At 41.4% G+C, this 24,537-nt stretch overlaps 1 protein-coding gene across 3 annotated transcripts in view; it reads right to left on the reverse strand.

Moving 5' to 3' along the window:
• Window positions 1-24,537, reverse strand: part of LOC127969173 (ADP-ribosylhydrolase ARH1-like) — a 465,099-nt gene that overhangs the window by 4,594 nt on the left and 435,968 nt on the right. For 2 of the 3 annotated variants that reach the window (XM_052570949.1, XM_052570947.1), the window contains exon 5: window positions 1,296-1,510. In XM_052570949.1, coding sequence (XP_052426909.1) covers window positions 1,296-1,510 — 215 coding nt within the window. The remainder of the gene's footprint in view (window positions 1-1,295; window positions 1,511-24,537) is intronic. The other variant, XM_052570951.1, reaches the window with a different exon arrangement.

Genomic DNA, 24,537 nt, shown 5'->3' on the forward strand with positions numbered 1-24,537 from the left:
TATGTGTCATTTTTGTTGTAATTTCAATTGAAAAACAACATAATTCAGAATCTGAGTTAACATTAGGTTAACATTAGGAATTTCAATAATTTAAGCTTTTTTTAAATACCAGTTCCATTATGTAGTGATAAATGTAATAAAGTAGGAAACTGGATTAATTAAAATAAACCAAATTGAAAGTAAAAGTGGAGTAATTCTGAATAAATTAAATTCTGAGCAAGATATTTGTAATAAGCAGGTTTATTTAATATCTAAACTTATTGTAAGTTAATTTACATGAAATATAATTTAAATGTTAATATATACTTATACACTTAAAAAAAATTGGGTCCAATATTTTTATGTGGATTCATCCTCTTGATACAGTGTCAGTATTGCAAATGTTCAGGTCAATATCACTGTAGGGTGCCTTTTGGTGTCCAGAACATAACTCATTTGCCATGATAACATAAAAATTACTATCAAATGGTATGTTATTTTAGACTAATGTCACATTCATGGACTTCTGTTCTCCTGTTCCTTTTGAATTTTCCTTATTTGGTCATTTTTTCTTTTCTTGTTTAGTTAATTGATTACTTGTTTAGAGGATTGATTATTTCTTCCCTTGTCTTTATAAACCTGGTCTCTTTAGTTCATGTTGGTCGATTCTTAAAGTATCATAGTGTTATGTATGTGTTTGTTCACATACAATGTGATCATTAAAACCTACTCCTTTTGGATTTTCTTCTGGCATTCTTCATTTGCTAGGCAAAATTCAAACAAAAAAAAACTACATCCAAATATCAGTTTTCTCCAAATAATAATAAAAAAGTTTCTTTGAAAACCCATGGTTTACATAAAATATTTTGTCTTTTTATAATTTGAAACTAAACAAATAACCCTGTTTAGCAAATGGATAGCATACCTTTCAGAATATATATATGACATATCTCGTCTGTGGGAACTGAGTACAATAGTATGCAAATACATATGTTGACAGGCAGGTACGAAAGGACAAACATTTCTTGGTCCTACGCCTCCCACAGACTACATAAATACATTTAAACCACTTAACTTAATGATTGCTATTGGGACGAGACTTTCAACCAGCATAACAAAAAAGTATTCTGAAGACAATCACCTATTGCACCTTTAAGACCAAAATGTGTTAGTATCGTGAGAGCTGAAAGGCACTCTATGGCGATATTGACACATTCATGCTCATTTCCTCACTTCATGCATAGTTTATCCCATCCTAGTTTTTACATACTAAATACAAACTAGTTATAGTTCATTCTAAAATCTAGTAAGATGACCTCCATGAAATCCTGCTCGACTCATGAGTTCCTCCCAGTCAAAGCCTGCCCCTAAGAGGGCATCCAGAGCGATCATTGGAGCATCATGACCACTTCGACCAGCCCAACCTGAAAGACTGAAGCTCTTGTAGGCCTCATCTCGTTCTTCTGGCCCATACTTGTCAGGCCAAGTAACTTGACCAGTCCCCAAAGACAATCCTCTTAGATCCAAATACCTTGAGAATGGAGAGAAGAAAAAATGTGTAAAAATTTAACCTAAGGTTCCCTTTGTAAAGGGTTTATAAAGGTGTTCATGGATGAATACTAACTCATTTACATATGCATTATAAACAGTTAATAAGCAGTTTTAACTGCATTAATAAAAAGGTGATTTTAATGCCTCCATTTCAGGCACCAGAAAGAAAAAAGCTTTATAAAAATAGTTCATTCATTAAGGCTATTTCTAATAAGGCTAATTTGTCATTATATAAAAACCTTTTAAACATAAGACAAATTTTATAATCATAATGTAAAATTAGCAACAGGGACATACCCCCCCATCCCACCTCATTGAAAAACCAACTGACCACACCATCCCCAGTGAAATATTATTTTTTTTTTTACATTTCGAACACAGGTTGAAAGTATTCTGCCTGTTCTGTCTTTTATTTGCACTTCTGCAAATTTCACTTAATTTATCAGGATTTAGTTTCCATTGTAGTCCATCTATGTGCTTAATCTGACTCCAATTTCAAGTGATTATTAAATTTAGACTGTATTTCTAATCAAAAATTGATCACAAATATTTTGATTCCATCCATTGGGGCCCTAATGTCACATTTGAGACCAGCCTGATTTTAGTCAGAAGGTGTAGGTTGACTAATAGCTGTTTTTTTCTCCTGCCTTCTGCTTGCTTGTAACAAAAAGTGTAGTTTACTTAAGGGCCCAATATACATGACATTAATTTCGAACAAAATCAGGCCGAAACTAATTTCGTTTTGAGTTTGTTTCGATAGTTCGAAATAGCTGACCTAAGCAACCTTTCTGGGGGAATTCGTTTTGGATCCTAAACACCTTTGAGCTTCAATTGGTCCATGGCGATTACACAATTGGTGGGTGTGTTCTGAAATTCCACCTCCTTTGACGTGCATTCCCGGTTCGTTTCTCATTTCATGGAGGTCTGACAGGAGAAAAACATAGCCTAGTCACTAGTATAGCATTTGTACTAATCACACACACAACTATTTGTTTTATTTAACAAATAATATCTAACGGCCCCTTCATCTAACCATAGGGTCTATGGACCCGTCCCCTGAAATGCAACTATCACCTTCATAAAGGCAGAACAGGCCTCTACATTCCATCAAGCTTGTTTTACAGCTCGATGGAATGTGGAGTTTTCACTCTAAATTAACTTTGAAACAGCCAAATGTACCCTTATACTATACAGTTGTAAGGAAATATTAGCTCTTTTCTTTAAAGAAGAATTGAATCTAAAGTCTCAAATTACTTTAATTGAACTGATTCCAACTTTAATTAGTTTATACATCAACAGTTCGTCAACTGATCTTAAATTCAGTATATCCTTATAATTCTGTTTAGATTACTTCATGGACTATGAGAATAAAAAAGCATGATAATTTATATGCTGCGAGCTAGGTAGTGCAGGATCTGGGCAAAGTTTAATCTTAAAATACGCCACACAAGACAATATTACTTTACATATGAAACAAGAATTTATTGAGGTACTCAATAGATTATAGGTTAACTTTGAAGATTCTGTCATGGAAAGCACAAGCAACACATAAGATGGGACACGCAAAATGGACCCTTTTTTGTGGTCCATTAATTGTTGATGATTCCTGGGTTTGGGATCTTGTGATCAAAGTTAATTTAATCAGCTCCCATTTAGCAGCGAGCAGCGCGGTTGACAGGTTAACTGACTCAGGATGTCGATGTCACATAATTAGCTCATTATTACTTTTCTGATGACCGGGGCTATTTTGCAAGACTTGTCCTCTGTTGTGGGATCACATTATCACTTCACTTAATGTTGACATAGGTTTTTAGTAGAGGTGGGCATAGATTAATTTTTTTAATCTAGATTAATTTCACTGTGATCTTGAAGGCTATTACGTACCCATGTCAACGGATTCCAGTAGCGTTCCAGTAGCGATGCGTCGCGAACACGTCCTGTGTGAAAGCACATCGAGTCCGTGCTGCACCACATACGTCACACACACAGACTGCATAAGCACTGCAGATGGATTATGTGTGAAACAGGCGTGAGCAGGGCTGTAGTTGGGGTCAGCAGGGGCCAGGTGAAGTTTGTATCAGTGGGCCTGTTTGAAATTGTTTAATTTGTATTTTAAGTTTATTTTTATTTATTTGTGCTATTTACACAATGTTTAAGTTTTTTTTCAAGTTTGTAGGTGTCAAGGTACAGAAACCAAATAATTAAATGTAAAATAGCACTGCATAGTCTTCAATGTAAAAAATGAAATATACACTCAAACCTACATTTATTCGGACACCTTCAACATTTCTCACATTATTACCGTTTTGCTATATATATATAAAAAATTATATCTGGTATCTGAATAATTTTTGGTTTGACTACAAAGTAATGCACAAGGGCAGTGAGTGATTTTCATTTTCTTGGATTAACATTACAGCAGCCAGTAGATAAATTAGGGGCGGTCACTTTAAGAGATGATGAACGGATCCAATATAATACACATCCCATTTTTTTCCTCAACTGTTTACTTTCACTTAAGAAATAACTGACAGTTTTTTCGAGCATAATTTCCGTGGTGCATATTTTGACATATTTTGTTTTTATTTGTCAGCACAAGAGCAAAAATAAGCAAATTCGACGTTCAAGTGTTTTGAGACGCCTTTCTCTGCGTGAGCCCTGAACACCAGAACCCCGCGAGTACTGAATTGGGCTCTTTGACATCTTTTTGTTAGTTCAAACTGGGATTTGTATTTGTTCGTTCAGGTGCAGGAGGGACTTCGAGAAGAACTTCACAGAAGAGAGCTCGGTTCAGTGTTGCTGTCCATGATACGCGGCTCTCTCTCCGAACCGAACACAGCACGCGAGTAACCAGCTTCTCTGTTCAGCTTTCCCCCGTCTTGTGTTTGGAAGCTTTAATGTTTAAATCGACAAGCGGTAAGGCTTAAAAACACCTGAAAAAGATAAGCTTTCGTGACGATGCGCAGCAGTGGCCAGTCAACTGTCTTGAGCATCTTTTTCGGCTGGCCTCAGCCAGGGGGTTATATAAAATATCAAGGTGAAAGTCATCATAGCTTCACCCAGCTCCCAACCCAACTTTGAGAATAGATTAACAGCAATATTTTTTTTATCATCCGATAAAAGTCTCACGTTAACGCAGCACGTTAACGTCGATAACAGCCCACCACTAGTTTTTAGACATTTGTTTCCTTGACAAGAAAGGGGTCCAGACAATCTGAGCATTGTCTTCCTTTAGCTATACATTAATGGTGGTCAGATCTCATAAGTCCTGTACAACAGGTTTAAATCCATGCAAGGTTAAAAAACTCATTTTGTCAAAATAGCATTTTAAAATTACCTCAATTCTCAGAGATCCCCAAACGGTTCGCGCGAAGCTGTTCAAAAGATTTCCTTAAACCCCACTTTTCGGTAGCATACTGTGTTCTAATTGGTCAACTGACATAGTTTTGATTGGTTGTTCCGCACACAACTTCACAGTAAAAAATGCGTTAGCATCTTTTTAAAAAATGCGTTAGCATCTTTTTGGGGTGAATTATGTCGTATTCCTCTCATCGCGAAGCAAACAATAAAAAAAAAAAAAAAAAACTTGAACAGACTCGCTGCTTTTTCTTCTGTGTGGGCGTATTCAAGCCCAGTTTGAATCTGAATAGCGCATTCAGCGCGGGGGCGTGGTCACATTAGATATAATGAAGGGAGACGTGAAAAACGGACATCGCGTTGTTTTCATATGGATTACTTTATCACAAAATATCTGCTTTTGGCACCACTTGTAATTTTAGTAATTTTAGTAATTTAGTAATTTTAAAGTAGACATGTCAAGCTTTCTATAGATATCTCTCTCATGTCTCTTTGTTGAGTATTCACAGAGTTACAGCTCATTTTAATTACGTGTTTGTAAATGAAGATCAGTGCAGACAAAGGCTGCAGACAGCACACCTTGTTTGTTATGTTTATTGTATAAGTGCACAAAGTTTTGTTGCTATTATGTCTGTATCCAAAAAAAAAGTAGACCCTTTACAGATTCGATCGATGTATTGCTCTTATCTGTACGATTAAAACTGAAAGTGTAATTTAAGTTCTTTTCGGGGTTATCAGGGCAAAATGACTCATAACGCGTATCCGCGTTAATCGACTCCAGAAGGTTAACATATAATGCTAGCGCGACATACTGGTAAGACGCTCGGGAGAAAACAAACACATAACTTCATAATCATACTTACAGGTTGTGATTCGGAGATGCTTTTTTGGTCCAAATAAAGTTGGTAATGAACCCTCTTTTATGGCCAAACGCTTTGAAAATCCCGCCTTGAACTCTCCGAGATTAGAAAAGCAGTCATGAGTGAAATGTTGTGAACACAACAAAAGAGATTTGTTGTACTGTTCTGGTATTGTGGTAAAATGAATTTTAGCCATTGGTTCTTCTGATCTCCATTCTTTGGCAGTGAAAATAAAACAAACTTGCCTCTACAATTAAAAACAAACTGTCTCCTCGACATGATGCTATCACACCAACTACTAACCAGAGCGGCTGTGTGGGGGGGTGGGGCAGATCAGAGTTTTGTTTCTCCCAAGACGGTAGGCGGAGATTATTATGCAAAGTGTTCTCGTTACGTACATAGAGATGGGCAAAAGATTTGAAATCTATAACGACTCGTTTCAGCGATTCAGAGTCGACTCCTTACTTTAGAAGCCAATAACTTTATAAATCATGTACTTTTTGGTTGAATTACTTTGCACATTGTTTACACTGATGGACAGCTACATCATACACTGTAATACAGGTAATTTTTGATTTCCCATCTGTGTGGCTCTTTAAATTAACATTTTAGAATTGCAAACTATTGTTAACAGAGGTCACAGGTATGCCATGTTTGGTATCTTTTGGCTGCATTTTTTATATGGTATAAATGTTCATATATATATATATATATATATATATATATATATATATATATATATATGAGATGGAAATATATAAAACAGGAGCGACGACAGTGAAGGAGGAGAGAGGACCAGGCCTGGATTTGTTTTGGTTTTGTTTGTTTTGTGCTTATTTGATTATTAAAATTTGATTTGATTGTCTGTCGGTTCCCGTCTCCTTCTTCCTTTGAAAGAACTGTGTTACACTGATTTTTCCTTTAGGCTGTAGTTCTGCTGAATATCAAATTGTACCATAGCTTCATGTCTTTATTTCTCCTCTTTTTTCTGCTTAAGCTTTAACCCTTTTTCCTATGCCAACTTTCCTATCTGTGTGTGTCTATGTGTCTGTGTGTATGTTAGACTAGTTTAAGTGTTTTTGTAGTTAATAAAGTCTTATTTGTATCACACTTGAGGTTGTTCATTGTTAGCTCATAACTGGAGTTCCTCGTCATGCAGATTTTTGCTACATGTTCTGAGTAGTATTGTACAGTAAGAAAGTTATTTTTCTTAAACAGGATTATTCATTATTAGAATTTACAGACAGTTGACACTGAGAGGTCAAGTAAATAATTACAGTGGATCTAAATATTTATAATTAATCATAACTAATTATTATTGATTATTCATATTTCTCCTTTGAGTTGATTCGCTACATTTAATTAGTGGAGGACGCAGGGCATGATAAAACAAAGTTTATGAGTTTAAAACACTGGCAGCCTAAAAGTGTGTATTTGATATTCCAGATTAGAATAGGGAGTGACTTGAGATACTCATTTGCATCCCTATTTGCTGGCTTGTTTAAATGCAGATAAAGTAGGGGCTTGAATTAGTACCACTATTATGATTGATAGAGTCTTTATGTATTTCATGCTTAAAATGGTATCAGTGTAAACTTGATCTGATTTTAGCGAAAAAATGACGTGGTCAACAATTATGTCTGACCCGCTTCCCTCTTCCGGTGTTTTGGCATTCAATTTACCACCCCTTATGACGTTTACAATTTTCTTAATAAGGAAATTGAACTAAACAAAACACAAACCAATAATGTTTCAACATAAATAATATAAAATAAAAATACACTTTCTTAAATGGTACCATAATGCATTAATCTGCTTTAGTGAAGAAATCACAAAGTTGCAGTATAGTTTAAACTGTTTCTGACAAAGAAAAATGTCAGTACAGTGTTATATAAAGGTAGATTTGAGTAATGCTCCTCTTTCTGCAGCATCAAGGCCTTATAGTGTAAGGGAAACAGGTCAATTTAGCTCAAATGGAATCATTTATGATTTTAAAGGGAATTTGAACAGAATCACTGTTTTGTTCATGTACTTATTTATTCAAACTTCCGGCGTGCCGCTACGATGGCGTCGCTGACGAGCGCTCTGTGCAAACTTTGCTGTTTTTTGTGTTTTTTGTGTTATTTGTGTTACTTAGTATACTTACTTTTGCTCAGACAGTACAGACTACTGGACATCTGATCAAATTTAAACTTCGGTTCGGAAACAACGCCGCCTCTGAACTCCAGCTTCAGCGTCTATGCACTCCCTCTGTTGCCGGCTTGCGTCCTAAGACACCGTCGGAAAAGGAAGCGTGCTGGAATTCTATGCAGATCGCCGAAAAGAAGTTTTAATCCTCCTCTCCCTACCATCTTGTTAGCCAACATACAGTCTCTGGATAACAAACTTGACGAACTTAATGCAAGAATAACATACCAACGGGACATTTGTAACTGCTTTTGTAAGGCCATTACACCGCCTGGATTCTCAGTTTTTCGTCATGACAGATCGCTAAACTTTTATCTACACACTGCTCCCCTGAGATTGAACTGCTCTCCGTTAAAGTGCGTCCCTTCTACCTCCCGCGGGAGTTTAATTCAATCATCCTTATAGTGGTCTACATCACGCCTCACGTGGACAAAACTAAAGCATTGGACGACATGTACAGCACCATAAACGGATTAGAAATTGCTCATCCTGACTCTGCTTTTATCGTTGTTGGGGATTTTAACAGGGTGAATATGAGGAAAGTTCTTCCCAAATTCTACCAACACATACATTTCCCCACAAGAGGTGATCAGACATTAGATCACTGCTATTCAACACTTAAGGACAGTTACAAACCCCTCCCCCGACCAGCATTTGACAAAGGTGACCACATTAGCATACTGCTGTTACCAGCCTACAGACAATGCCTCAAACAGGAAAAACCGGTTACTAAAACAGTCTACAAATGGAATGTAGAGGCCATCTCCACACTGCAGGACTGCTTTGATTCCACAGACTGACAGATGTTCCAAGATGCAGCAGGAGACAACATACAGGAATACACAGACTTTTGGACAGGCTACATTAACAAATGCACAGAGGATGTTGTTCCATCCATTAACATTAAATCATTTCCAAGACAGAGGACAGAGTGGAGTCAGAATATCATGGCTCTGACCCCCAACGCATGTGGAGCAGTCTACGCTACATCACAGACTACAAAGGAAAGAAAAGCAGTGGTGTGTCTTTGTCTGCCTCTTTACCAGATGAGCTCAATGCATTCTATGCTTGTTTTGAGGCCGACAATACATTTCCTGCTGTGAAAATATCTGCTGACACTGACACCTGCCCCTTGGTTTTAACCACACACGAAGTGAGCAAGGCCTTCAAGAGAGTCAACGGCCGCAAAGCTCCAGGTCCAGATGGCATACACGGACGTGTCGTGAGGGCTTGTGCTGTCCAGTTAGCAGATGTCTTCACCAACATCTGCAACCTCTCCTTGAGACTTACAGTGATCCCCACATGCTTCAAGCAAACCACCATCATCCCTGTTCCCAAAAAAAAAAAAAGTGCTAAAGTGTTTTGAACGGCTAGTCAAATCCCTCATCTGCTCCTTTCTGCCTGACACCTTGGACCCATTACAATTTGCTTACCATTCTAACAGATCCACTGATGACACCATGGCAATGGCCATACACTCTGCAATAGAACACTTGGAGGGAAGAGACACCTATGTGCGGATGCTGTTTGTTGATTACAGCTATGCCATCACCAACACCATCATCTGGATCTTAACAGTCACTTATGTAACTAGGTCCTGGACTTCCTGACCGGAAGACTCCAGGTGGTCAGAATTGGCAATTAAACATCATCCTCACTTAGACTCAGCACTGGTGCCCCACAGGGATGTGTACTCAGTCCTCTCTTGTACTCACTGTTCACTTATGACTGGTCTGCTAAGCATAGTGCTGCCCACAGAATAACATAGGTTTCATAGACAATTGGACAAGCTATTGGGGCAGACCTGACCTGTTGAAAAGTGATGGTCTTCATCCCTCCTGGGGTGGTGCCACTCTTCTCTCTAGAAATATGGCAAATAGTCTTAGTTTTTATACTTGACTAACTGGGGCCCAGGTCAGGAAGCAGACAGACTGGCTAAACTGACCGTCTGCTAGCTGCCTCACGTCACAGAGGTCAGCTAATTCTCAGCACATAGAGACTCTTTCACCTAGATATCACACTATAGAGACTGTGTTTGTTCCCCGAACTAGAAAATACAAAAAAAAAAAAAAAAACAAGTTAAGATTAACAATTTAATTGAGGTGCAAAAAAATAAAAAACAGATGCAATATGGATAAACAAATGATAAAGCTTGGATTATTGTATATCCGATCTCTTTCTACGAAAACACTTTTTGCAAATAATATGATCACTGATCATAATCTAGATGTGCTCTGTTTGACAGAAACCTGGCTAAAACCTGATGATTACATTATTTTAAATGAATCCACCCCCCCCCAAGATTACTGTTATAAACATGAGCCGCGTCTAAAAGGCAAAGGGAGAGGTATTGCTTCAATTTATTACAATGTTTTCAGCATTTCTCAGAGGGCAGGCTTCAAGTATAACTCGTTTGAAGTAATGGTGCTTCATATAACATTATCCAGAGAAACAAATGTTAATGATAAATCCCGTTATGTTTGTACTGGCAACTGTATACAGGCCACCATACAGACTTTATTAAAGAGTTTGGTGATTTTACATCCGAGTTAGTTCTGGCTGCAGATAAAGTTTTAATAGTTGGTGATTTTAATATCCATGTTGATAATGAAAAAGATGCATTGGTATCAGCATTTATAGACATTCTGAACTCTATTGGGGTTAGACAACAAGTTTCAGGACTTACTCATTGTCGAAATCATACTCTAGATTTAATACTGTCACATGGAATTGATGTTGATAGTGTTGAAATTATGCAGCCATGTGATGATATCTCAGATCATTATTTAGATTTGTGCAAACTTCATATAGCCAAAATGGTAAATTCTACTTATTGTTACAAGTATGGAAGAACCATCACTTCTACCACAAAAGACTGCTATCTTCCTGATGTATCCAAATTCCTTAGCATATCCAAAACCTCAGAACAACTTGATGATGTAACAGAAACTATGGACTCTCTCTTTTCTAGCATTTTAAATACTTTTCCCAACATCACAGCAGTAATGACTTTATGAACTACTTTACTTCTAAAATCGATACTATTAGAGATAAAATTGTAACCATTCAGCCGTCAGCTACAGTATCGCATCAGACAGTGCACTATAGACCCCCTGAGGAACAGTCCCACTCATTCTCTACCATAGGTGAGGAAGAATTGTATAAACTTGTTAAATCATCTAAACCAACAACATGTATGTTAGACTCTATACCATCTAAGCTCCTAAAAGAGGTGCTTCCAGAAGTCATGGATCCTTTTCCTTACTATTATTAATTCCTCATTGTCATTAGGATATGTCCCCAAAACCTTCAAACTGGCTGTTATTAAGCCTCTCATCAAAAAACCACAACTTGACCCCAGAGAACTTGTTAATTATAGACCAATCTCGAATCTCCCTTTTCTGTCCAATATACTAGAAAAGGCGGTATCCTCACAATTATATTCTTTCTTAGAGAAAATGGTATATGTGAGGATTTCCAGGCAGGATTTAGACCGTATCATAGTACTGAGACTGCTCTCCTTAGAGTTACAAATGACCTGCTGTTATCATCTGATCGTGGTTGTAACTCTCTATTAGTTTTATTGGATCTTAGTGCTGCGTTTGACACGATTGACCACAACATTCTTTTGCATAGACTTGAACACTTTGTTGGCATTAATGGAAGTGCATTAACATGGTTTAAATCATACTTATATAGAAATAATAGGGCTATAGAAATAAAGTTTGATTGATTGATTGATACTTATATGACCGCCATCAGTTCGTAGCAGTGAATGAAGAGGTATCATATCGATCACAAGTGCAGTATGGAGTACCTCAAGGCTCAGTACTAGGGCCGCTACTCTTCACGCTTTATATGTTACCCTTGGGAGATATCATCAGGAAACATGGTGTTAGCTTTCACTGTTATGCTTATGATACTCAGCTCTATATTTCTTCACGGTCTGTTTCTAGCATTTGTAAAACTGCATTTTTCCATCTCAAAAATATATCTACGGCCTATGCTCTCAATGTCAAATGCAGAAATGTTAATCCATGCATTCATGACCTTAAGGTTAGATTATTGTAATGCTTTATTGGGTGGTTGTTCTGCACGCTTAGTAAACAAACTACAGCTAGTCCAAAATGCAGCAGCAAGAGTTCTTACTAGAACCAGGAAGTATGACCATATTAGCCCGGTCCTGTCAACACTGCACTGGCTCCCTATCAAACATTGTAGATTTTAAAATATTGCTTATTACTTATAAAGCCCTAAATGGTTTATCACCTCAGTATTTGAATGAGCTCCTTTTACATTATAATCCTCTACATCCGCTACGTTCTCAAAACTCAGGCAATTTGATAATACATAGAATATCAAAATCAACTATGGGCGGCCGATCATTTTCCTATTTGGCGCCTAAACTCTGGAATAACCTACCTTGTTCGGGAGGCAGACACACTCTTGCAGTTTAAATCTAGATTAAAGACCCATGTCTTTAACCTGACTTACACATAACATACTAATATGCTTTTAATATCCAAATCTGTTAAAGGATTTTTAGGCTGCCTCAATTAGGTAAACAGGAACACTTCCCATACCACCCAATGTACCTGCTACATCATTAGAAGAATGGCATCTACGTTAATATTAGTCTGTTTCTCTTATTCTGAGATCACCGTAGCCACCAGAAACAGTCTGTATCCAGATCACAGGGTCACTGCAGTCACCCGGATCCAGTACATATCCAGACCTGATGGTGGATCAGCACCTAGAAAGGACCTCTACATCCCTGAAAGACAGCGGAGACCAGGACAACTAGAACCCCAGATACAGATCCCCTGTAAAGACCTTGTCTCAGATGACCACCAGGACAAGACCACAGGAAACAGATGATTCGTCTGCACAATCTGACTTTGCTGCAGCCTGGAAATGAACTACTGGTTTCGTCTGGTCAGAGGAGAACTGGCCCCCCAACTGAGCCTGGTTTCTCCCAAGGTTTTTTTCTCCATTCTGTCACCGATGGAGTTTCGGTTCCTTGCCGCTGTCGCCTCTGGCTTGCTTAGTTGGGGTCACTTCATCTACACCAATATCGTTGACTTGATTGCAAATAAATGCACAGACACTATTTAAACCGAACAGAGATGACATCACTTAATTCAATAATGAACTGCCCTTAACTGTCACTTTGCATTATTGACACTGTTTTTCTAATGAATGTTGTTCAGTTGCTTTGACGCAATGTATTTTGTTTAAAGCGCTATATAAATAAAGATGACTTGACTTGACTTGACTATGGGGGTCTGGTGAATTTGCTGGCCATTTAAGCACACCAACACCATGGCACTTTAACTAACTTTTATTACTTTTGGCAGTATTGGCAGGTGCCAAATCCTGCTGGAAAATTAAATCGGAATCTTCAAAAAGCTGGACAGCAGATGGAAGCATGACATGCTCCAAAAGTTATTGGGAAACGGGTGCAGTGAGATTTTTTTTTAAAACACAATGGACAAACACCAGCAGATTTGCACCCCAAATAATCACAGACTGTGGACACTTAACACTGTACTTCAAGCAACTTGGGCTATGGGCTTCTCCACCCTTCCTCCAGAATCTAGGACCTTGGTTTCCAAATGAAATACAAAACTTCCTCTCATCTGAAAAGAGGACTTTGGACTACTGGGCAACAGTCCAATTCTTCTTCTACTCAGTCCAGGTAAGATGCCTCAGGAGTGGCTTAACAAGAGGAATACGACAACTGCAGCCAAACTCCTTGACATGTCTGTGTGGTAGCGCTTGATGCCTAGACCCCCAGCCTCAGTCCTTGTGATTCACTCAAATTCTTAAATCGATTTTGCTTGACAATCCTCATAAGGCTGTGGTTCTCGGTTGGTTGTGCATCATTTTCTTCTACACTTTTTCCTTTCACTCAGCATTCTGTTAACATGTTTGGATGCAGCACTCTGTGAACAGCCATCTTTTTTGGCAATGAATGTTTGTGGCTTACCCTCCTTGTGAAGGGTGTCAATTAGGACTGGGACATCGATGACGTCAACGCAAAAAATACGTTGACGCAAAATATGCGCATCGATTCGTCGACCTGTTTTTATTTCTCTAAAAAATGTTTGCAAAACGCTTACCTTATGTGCGCTGAATATACGCGATGGCCGGATCAACATTCTGTCCAACGTTATATAACCAATCCAGGGGTTTTTCTGCATTGATCTTTTTTTTGGCGGCTGTCAAAGCATAATTTGATCGGTGAGTGATGTAGAATAGAATGACTGCTGCGCCTGACGGCGCGTACGAGAGGTCCGACTACGCGCGCGCACTCACAGTCTTCAAACAACACAAGCGCTTCTTGCTCTCTCTGTCACGGTTCATGAATTCACTCTCTCTCTCTCGTCTATCGTGTTGTTATGTGTGTGTCTATGGGCGTGGTCACTGATCAGCGATGATCAGCAGCGCCAGCTGGTTTCATTTGTTTGTGGCCTATATAAGTGCAGTAACTGGTGTTTCATGTTGTCAGATCGTTTTTTCTCCCTGGTGTGCTCCCGTACCTGTTTCCTGTGTCCTAGTTCCTGCCTGAGTCTTCTTGTTGTCGTCGTCGTCTTGGATCTTCACGCTTCTCTGGATTATTACCTTCACCTTCACGAGGATTGCGCACTCACCGGGATTCGAGGGATCACCACCGAAGCAGCACCATCATTGTTGCCCACCGAGGTCCCTGTGTCACCGTGCCATCTGCCTTGTGTCCGCCCCTGTGTTGCCCTGTATTTTCTGTGACTTCCTGACTTTTGAGCTTGGTTAATAAACACGCCTTGCGATTACATCCTGTCTCTGTGTTACGTAACAGAACGATCTGACCCCCATTATGGATGTAGCAGGTGCTTCAACATGGAACGGGTTTGCAGCCCCAAGTATCGCGAGGATGGACACTCAGGAGGAGAACATCTCTATCACAGGAAGGGTCCAAGCGCTTGTGACGCAGGTGTCCGAGCTCAGCCAGCAGATCCAACAGCTACGAGTCTCCACTGCGCCACCCACACCGCCGAGTCCACCCTCCCCTCCAGAGCCGCAGCCGTGGCGAGAACGGAGACTACCTACACCAGAGGGTTATGCAGGTGAACCAGAATTTTGTAGAACATTTCTTACTCGATGTTCGATGCACTTTGCCCTACAGCCTCAGACGTTCAACCAAGAGCGATCCAAGGTGGCGTTTGTACTAACGCTATTATCCGGGAGGGCAGCTCTCTGGGGAACGGTGGTGTGGGAGAACCAAGACCCATGCTGCGCCTCGTTCCAGGCACTCTCCGAGGAGATGAGGAAGGTTTTCGATCAGGTGGCGGCGCGTAGGGAGGCGGCCAGACTACTCGCCGATCTCCGCCACGGTCACAGTTCGGTGTCGGAATATTCCATCCAGTTCCGCACCCTGGCTGCAGAGTGCCGATGGAACGAGGAGGCGCAGTGGGACAGATTCCTGCATGGGTTGGCTGACCGTATCCAGAGGGAGATATACATGCTGGACCTTCCCACTACTCTCGATGGACTTATCGAATTAGCACTTCGAGTGGATGCTCGCCTTAGCAAGATGGGCCGTTTCCAACAAGACCCTCCAGTTCGCGGCATGGAGACCAGACGTCCTGAAGTCCTGGATACGGTCAGTTCCTCTCACGACCTGGAGCCCATGCAGGTGGGGAAAGCTCGGCTTTCCCGGGAGGAGAGGGAATGACGGAGGTCCCAAAGACTATGCTTGTACTGCGTGGGGGCGGGCCACTTCGTTCACTCATGCCCGTTAAAAGACCAAGCCCGATAGTAACAATGAGGCTACTATCGGGTGGGATCTCCACCGGGAAGACCTCATCCTCACCATCATCAGCTACTCTCCTTCCGGTAAGACTAAGGTGGGCAACCAACACTCATGACACTCGGGCTTCACTGGATTCAGGGGCGGAAGGTAATTTTATTGATGTTGAACTGGCTCACCACCTACACATTCCTATCACCCCCCTCACACATCAGATTTCTGTCAGTGCTCTCAATGGACAACAACTTCCTAACATTACTCATACCACTGAACCCATCACCCTCATCACGTCTGGTAACCACACTGAGACTATAACATTCCTCCTCATGCATTCACCCCTGGCACCCATTGTTCTAGGACATCCTTGGTTCACATGTCATAATCCCAGAGTTGATTGGGGGCACAGTTCCATTTCCATGTGGAGTAACGATTGTTATAAGTCTTGTTTAGTGTCTGCGTGTTCGTCTGTACTTGTGTCTGTGTTCCAGGAGGAGATGGTGAATTTGTCTAACGTGCCTAGGGAGTACCAGGACCTGAGAGAAGTGTTCAGTAAGTCTCGTGCTGCTTCTCTTCCTCCTCATCGTCCCTATGACTGTGCCATAGATTTAGTTCCAGGTGAGTCTCCGCCTAAGGGCAAGTTATATTCACTTTCTGTTCCAGAGAGGGAGGCTATGGAGAAATATATTTCTGATTCTCTAGCATCCAAATTCATTAGACCTTCCTCATCTCCAGCGGGGGCGGGGTTCTTTTTTGTGGGGAAGAAGGATGGGTCTCTGCGACCGTGCATTGATTATCGAGGGTTGAACAACATCACGGTAAAGAATACTTACTTGTTACCGTTGATGTCTTCAGCTTTCGAACGGTTGCAGGGAGCATCCATCTTCACAAAATTGGATTTACATAACGCTTATCATTTGGTTCGCATAAGGAAGAGAGATGAATGGAAGACCGCATTTAATACCCCCAGAGGGCACTTTGAATACTTGGTTATGCCCTTCGGGCTTTCCAACTCGCCCGCGGTCTTCCAAGCACTCGTCAATTACGTGCTGAGAGATATGGTTGATCAATTCATATATGTTTACCTGGATGACATATTGATCTTTTCCTCTTCTCTCCAGGAACACGTTCAGCACGTCAGACGAGTGCTTCAGAGGTTGCTAGAGAATGGGCTTTTTGTCAAGGCGGAGAAATGCGTTTTTCATGCACAGTCTGTCCCCTTTTTGGGGTACATCGTCTCGTCTGAGGGAGTGCGTATGGATCCTGACAAGGTTAAGGCTGTGATAGATTGGCCAAGTCCAGATTCCCGTAAGGCCCTACAGAGGTTTCTGGGATTCGCCAATTTTTATCGACGTTTTATTATACGCAATTATGACATTGGTAACAGAGAGTTGCTGGCAGTCAAGTTAGCACTGGAGGAATGGCGGCACTGGCTAGAAGGGTCAGGGGTACCTTTTATCGTTTGGACCGATCATAAGAACCTAGAATATATTAGAACTGCTAAAAGACTCAACTCTAGGCAGGCTTGGTGGGCACTTTTTTTCGGCCGTATTGACTTTTCTCTTTCGTACCGCCCGGGTTCCAAAAACATCAAACCCGATTCTTTATCTCGCATTTTTGACCATTCCGAACGCCCGTCCACTCCCGAGTGTATTTTACCCGAGACATTAGTGGTCTCCACTCTCAGAAGGGAGGTCGAATCGAAGGTCATGAAGGCCTTACAAGGGGTAACGCCTGCGCCCGATTGCCCACCGAACCGGTTATTTGTGCCTGAGGAGTATCGGTCTGAAGTCATTCAGTGGGGTCATTGCTCCAGTATAGCCTGTCATCCAGGAGTTAATCGTACCAATTTTTTGGTTAAGCAACGATTCTGGTGGCCGTTAATGGCTCGTGATATCCGTAGTTTTGTTTTGGCTTGCTCTGTTTGTGCCACTGGTAAGACGTCCAACCGACCCCCTGATGGGTTACTACAACCGCTGTCAGTCCCTTCGAGACCCTGGTCCCACATCGCTCTAGATTTTGTTACCGCCCTCCCGCCCTCCCAGGGCAAGACTGTCGTTTTGACGGTCGTGGACAGGTTCTCGAAGGCGGCTCATTTTATCGCCTTGCCCAAATTACCGTCAGCCAAGGAGACAGCGGTTACTGTCATAGATCACGTCTTTCGTTTACATGGCCTCCCGATGGACGTGGTCTCCAACAGGGGTCCCCAATTTGTGTCCAAATTTTGGCAAGAGATTATTAGGGGCGACGGTTAGTCTCTCTTCGGGGTTACATCCCCAAAGCAATGGTCAATCAGAGAGGGCCAACCAAGATCTGGAGAGAGTATTGCGATATTTGGTCTCCAAGAATCCTTCCTCTTGGAGTCAACAACTCTCTATGGTGGAGTACGCACACAACTCGTTACCAGTGTCAGCTACGGGCCTTACTCCGTTTGAGTGTAGTTTAGGTTACCAGCCACCAGTTTTTCCCAGTACGGAATCCGAAGTTGCGGTCCCCTCCGCTCACGCCTTCGTCCAGAGGTGTCACCACACTTGGACTAGAGCCCGTGAGACTCTTCTTGGTCAAAAAGTGTGGCTTTCTACTAAGAACATTCCTCTCCGTTCCGTCTCTAATAAGCTTGCTCCGAAATTTATTGGCCCGTTTCCTGTCACCAAGATCATTAGTCCGGTGGCAGTCCGTCTCAAACTTCCTCCCACGTACAGGAGAATTCACCCCGCCTTCCATGTCTCTAAAATCAAGCCCGTGTTTTGGGCACCTATTAATCCGCCTGTCCCGGTTCCTCCCCCGCCGCGTCTCATAGATGGGGAACCCACTTATTTGGTTAACCGTATTCTGGACTCGAGAAGTAGGGGACGCGGATTTCAGTACCTGGTGGACTGGGAGGGTTACGGTCTGGAGGAGAGAAGTTGGGTTCCTGCTAGAGACATTCTGGATCACTCTCTGATCGATGATTACAATCGTCAGGTAAGACCGTCAGCGTTCGTAGGGGAGGGGGTACTGTCACGGTTCATGAATTCACTCTCTCTCTCTCGTCTATCGTGTTGTTATGTGTGTGTCTATGGGCGTGGTCACTGATCAGCGATGATCAGCAGCGCCAGCTGGTTTCATTTGTTTGTGGCCTATATAAGTGCAGTAACTGGTGTTTCATGTTGTCAGATCATTGTTTCTCCCTGGTGTGCTCCCGTACCTGTTTCCTGTGTCCTAGTTCCTGCCTGAGTCTTCTTGTTGTCGTCGTCGTCTTGGATCTTCACACTTCTCTGGATTATTACCTTCACCTTCACGAGGATTGCGCACTCACCGGGATTCGGGGGATCATCACCGAAGCAGCACCATCATCGTTGCCCACTGTAACACCAATGAGCGGATGGTATTCAACCATCTGTTCCATATTAATGAAACCTTACCCTTCTGACACATTCTACACTCAAAGACCAGAACGTGAGTTAAAGAAAAAAAACAAGGACTTTCATTTTACAACCCTCTTACAACATAACTCTCCACCCTGGGCGCCACCATGACAGCAACGTCCTGGCGGGGATGAGAGTTATAACACCTTGGAGACTATCCAGAGATGCGATATCGAACTTCAAAAGGGAAGACAAACACCCCCCCTTCTTGATCGCACACTCCACGCTGAGGCCGCACAGACCGGACAATTTGAGCGCAGCTACGCACAAGAGCCAGATCAAAGCAAGTACTTTCTTATATCGCAACTAAAATTGCTGTTTAAGGTTGTCTAGGCTATTCCATGTTTGTGAAATCATCCAATGACTTGGGTTCTCTTGCAAAGTTAACTGTTTGAAATTGCCACGCTGAGATTGCTTTTCACTTTCACTTTCTCTCCCTCTCTCTCTCTCTCTCTTTATCTCTCTCTCTCATTTATCTCATTATTATTCTTGTTCATTTACCTTGTTTAAATTGTATTTTCGTTTTGCTATATACTCATATTTACTCCGTGTGAATTTTAGTTATGTACTCTTTAGTCTGTTTTATTAAATCCTATAATTTGCTTGAATTGAATTGTTTTATTGCTCATTGAGATCGAAGTCCCTGAATCGTGTGATCTACGCTACGAGCTTTGTTTTATATGAATTAATTTCAGTAATCTTAGTAGTACAGACACAGAAAATATTGTTTTTTTCCTGATCAGAAGATTAATATTTCTTGGAGTTTGTAAGAAGGGTATTTTTATTGAATTTTGATAAGGAAGTCTAGCTTCCAGTTCGCTGGACGAACAGATTGTCTAGATTAACTTAAATTAATTCTAGTAAAGGTTACCTTTAAATGATTAAATATTCCCTCTTTGGGTAATTTAATATTTGTAAGCAATAAGCACATTATATTCATAGACTCATGAATATTCACTTCATTTGAGTTAATTATTCCCCAGAAAGTGATTGTTGCTACATTATTATGGTGGAGTTTAATTTGGGCAGCGTTCAAACTTTGTTTTTGTGAGCAATATTCATTTTCATTTTCACGAGCATTTTTGGATGTTAATATTATGTATGCGCATTTTTGAATTGTGAGTTAAGTCGCGCTTCGAGCGAACTCATTTGGCACAAAGGCAAATGTTCAGCACAGCAGCCTAACAGTTTCTAAAAATACCTATAGTCACTGTTATTTTAATAAAAGTAAACTGCAGTAAATGTTAAAAGTCTCCTGTCAAGAGAAGACCAACATTTTCATATGAATAATTAAAAGATGAAGAAATCTTTTATTAATTGTAATATGTAAATCTGAACCTGAGCGATGTTCCTCTGATTCAGTTAAAAAGGCCTTGCATATTAAGTATCGTTATTGAATTCGTGGTGAGCCACAGTGATATTCAAAATTTAAACGATAAAAACTCCTGGTCTAAATTGGCTTAGCTACCCGATTTTAAACCTAAAACATTTAAATCATAAGTGCTATTTTGTTAAATGTTTATGGGAGGCTAACAGATGGACAAAACCTGTTATTAACAGTCGTGTGTTGGTTAGAGAAAAGCTCCGGCCTCACGCGCTGTTTAATTTAGCACCTCAAGGGTCATAAAACCTTTGTCTGTTTGTGAGTTGCGATTTTGATGCAGAGAATCAGCGCTGATGAGCGCACAGAGATTAGATCATAGTGAAACTGACTGTCATTCCGCTATCTAAACACCAGAGGGAATTTTAGAAGTTTCAAGTTGCCCTGTCTTCTGATTCCGGCTTGCATGAGTGCCATCTCGTGGCCGTTTCAGATAAGGCTCTCGAATTACTAACCTCTATTTCTCTCTGTGATTTATTCAATTAGCTGTCTAAATTCTCAATAATTATTTGCATTAACAGCTTTGCTCGTGCGAATATTATTTCAGCATTAGACAATTTTTGCCTGTTTTTGTTCACATTTACTTTGAATCTGGTTCAAACATGATTTGAATTAGAATTTAATTGTTTAATAGTGCAAATTAAGTGTCTCAGCCCAACCACTGATTAACCCATTTAGAAGGAAGTAAGCCATCTAGTGGCAGTAACCTGTTAAGTCAGTTCACAGCTTGCATCTCTCTGATCTCTTTCTTTTCGGTCCTGTTTTGAATTGCTTCATCTACTTTTACCCTTTCTGATTAATTTCATAATTATTAATGATACATTACTGTTATCGTTGGGTATTATAGGGCATTTATTCCGATTTTTCCTATTAATTCTTCTCACCTGCTTATTTTAAATTTAGATTTAAACCAGTTTTGAATTTTAATTTGAATTAAGTTTTCTGCCCACCAGGTTAAGCCACAGAGAGTGAATACGCCCCCTTTGTGGTGAAAACCAGCTTCTTCCTCTCCCGTGCTCATTCCTGTCTTTTGTTATTTATTTTGTTATTATTATTATTATTATTTTATTATTATTATTATTATTTTTATTTTTTATTTTTTTATTATTAATTTTTATTATTATTATTTATTTTATTTTTTTTTAGTTTTTATTCAACTTTTTTTTATTTTATTCTATATAGCCCTTTTTGTTGTTTATCTTTCTTCTCTCTTTTGGCTTAGGTTATTTTGATAATTACCATCATTATCATAAGCTTTTGTTTTTGTTTTATCATTATTAGGTAAAGCTGTTACCTCTCATTTCTACATATATATTTACTCAGTTGATGATTAAACAAACCAAACCTTAATTCACTTTAAGTTTCCTTTGTTCATCCTTTGTGTATTTGATTGTAGAACTCCCTTGGTGATTGGACAGTCATCTCAGGTTTCCAGTGAGCAAGGGGGCCAACCGGCGTTAACAACATTGGCCGTGAGTGAAACTCGGTCCCTCTTATCTCTGTCTGTTTGCGGCACGCAGTGGAGACATCAGCAATTTGGCACTCCAACGGTGATCAATCAGTCCAGCCGACACACGACGCAATCTCTGGGACCAGTACCTAAACCGGGGGCTAAATCGGGGCCCACTTTCTTTTCTAAAGAGAGGGTTCTGGGGAACAGCCCAATTTTGTAGTGCTGTCTGGCGGTTGACATCTTGGTGTTGCCGGTTGTGTTAAAAGTCACAAGCTGTTTGAGAGGGCGCAACGTCAGAGTAACGGAGGGCCAGGGACACTGCGGTTGAGTGTTTGGGAGCGCCAGGGAGGCTGACCGTGCCGCTGGATTCCACCAGGTGAACCAAAAGTGATAAAACCTATCCACTTATTATAAGGCGCAGAATATTAGATATTCCCCCTGATATTTATGTTAAGTGTTTGGTCCATTTTCCTCTGTAAGCCACACCCTTTTCCTAGGTCTCTTACTCCCCTAGCCGCACGTGCTGTAGGCCCCTAGCAGAAACTCTTGTGAAAAGCAGCAGGCTTCGTTTTTTTTTTATTCTCTACCTAACACTTCTAGCGTTCTTATTCATTCCATTTCATTGCAGACCAATTTATTTGGTGTTTTGTTTTCACGGTGCTCTTTCCTATCTTCACCTTTTTGCATGCTGTTGTGATTCTGTTTCTTGCAGTTCACCAAGAGACCCCAAGGAGAGCTAAGTAGTAGAGCGACAACCGAGCAGCCGGTGTCACCAGGTGACCCACGAGGCTATCCCCTGTCAAGTCTCTATTTTGGGCCGACCCTAATTGGACCCGCCTCCCTGTCTAACTGTCTGCATCAGTTAGCCAAAATTCTTATAGACGGCATAGCCGTACGATAGCTCGTTAACCAGAGAACGAACTTGCATTGGCCTCTTTGTGTGTGTGTTGTGCTTCTCTTGTCCGCAGTGAGCCAAGATGTTGCGTGCATCCAGTCCCGCAGTCCCTTGGGATCAGCTAGCGACATGGCTGGAGACGATGACGACCTCCTTCCTGCCAAAGGACACCAGTGACCTGCAGCACTTGAGCCAGGGACAACTGGATACTGAGATGGACCAGCTGATGGCGAACGATCCAACGCAGAGTTACACCCACAAAGAACTTGCCAGGATCACAGGGACCCTAGCTCACCTCCTCATCGCCCAGGCAAGGATCAGCGAAAGGAGCAACCACGACTTGGAGCAGGAAGCCGCGGCTCTGAGACTTCGAGTGGAGGAAGCCCTACAGCATCAGGCCCACACCCAGAGTCGTCTAGATAAGCTACTTCTCGAGACCCAAGACCAGCACGAGAAAGAGAACGCTACAGATCCAGAACTACAGAAAGAAGTGGAAAGACTTCAAAATGCCCTGGAGAATCTTCGTCTGGACACAGACCAAAGAGAACATTTGGAGAGAGAAACCCGAGAGAGACTCGAGGCAAAGCTCCGACAAGGTGACGCTCTCCTTGAAAGGGCTGAAATCGAACTGAAAGAAAGAGATGCTAAAGTGAAGGCCTATGAAAATCACCTGGAAATGGCCCGAGCTGAAATCCACGACCTTACACAGCATAAAGACTCTCTAATAGATGAACTTGACATGGTTCACAGAGAACTGAAACATTCTTATAGCCTGCAACGTGAACAGAAAGAGGAAACACACTCCACAGAGTTTCCCCTGGCCAGTGAACCCCAGCGTGTCAGCCAAGAACTTCGAGCTGGAAAAGGGGGTGAAAGCCTGCTTTTCAAAATGTCACCAGCCAGCCTCCACGAACCCCTGTCAGCAGTGGGGGAAGGAAAACCCTTCCAGAAAGTCCGGGTCACCAGCCACGGACACATAACTCCAAAAGAACTGGACAAGCTGGCTAGAAACATCCCTACGTTCAACCCAGATCCTGCAGGAGGCCACGACATTCACGCTTATTTACAAGATATAGACTTTCACTTGCAAACTGTCACCAACGTGAATTACGTCCAGTCGTGAGGTACGCAGTTTCTTAGACTGTCAACCAGAGACTGTCAAAATGGACTACCAGCAACTGCGAAAAGCTTTGGTGCGTGAATTCTCTGATCCAGAATCAGACCAAGGGCTAGTAACCGCAATGGACCTCAAGCAAGGTCGACTTGAAACCACACCAAATTTCTACAACCGACTGCGACGTGCCTACTTCGGAGCAAGGAATGAACCAGGCATGGAGGAAGACGTCAACTTCCGAACTTTGTTTCTGCGAAACCTCCATCCTACTGTCAGCCACCATTTGGGAGTGTTAGCGTGCCCGCGTAGCATGTCAACGCAACAGTTACGTGATTTAGCACATAAGGCCTACACCAAACAAAAGACTGTGTCAGAAAAGACTGTAAAACACCCTACTATTTGCTCTGTCTCTGAGTCCCATTCAGAGTTGACCCTAGAGGGCGCCCAACAGCACCCCAGTTATACACCCATCAACCGAGAGTCAAGACCGTTCCAAGCCAGCAGAGGGCAGCGCGGTCGCGGTGGTGGTGCCCGTCCGAAGCACCAGAACGACCGCTCTGGAATATC

Source organism: Carassius gibelio, chromosome B12, assembly GCF_023724105.1.
Source record: "Carassius gibelio isolate Cgi1373 ecotype wild population from Czech Republic chromosome B12, carGib1.2-hapl.c, whole genome shotgun sequence".
Taxonomy (NCBI): Eukaryota; Metazoa; Chordata; class Actinopteri; order Cypriniformes; family Cyprinidae; genus Carassius; species Carassius gibelio.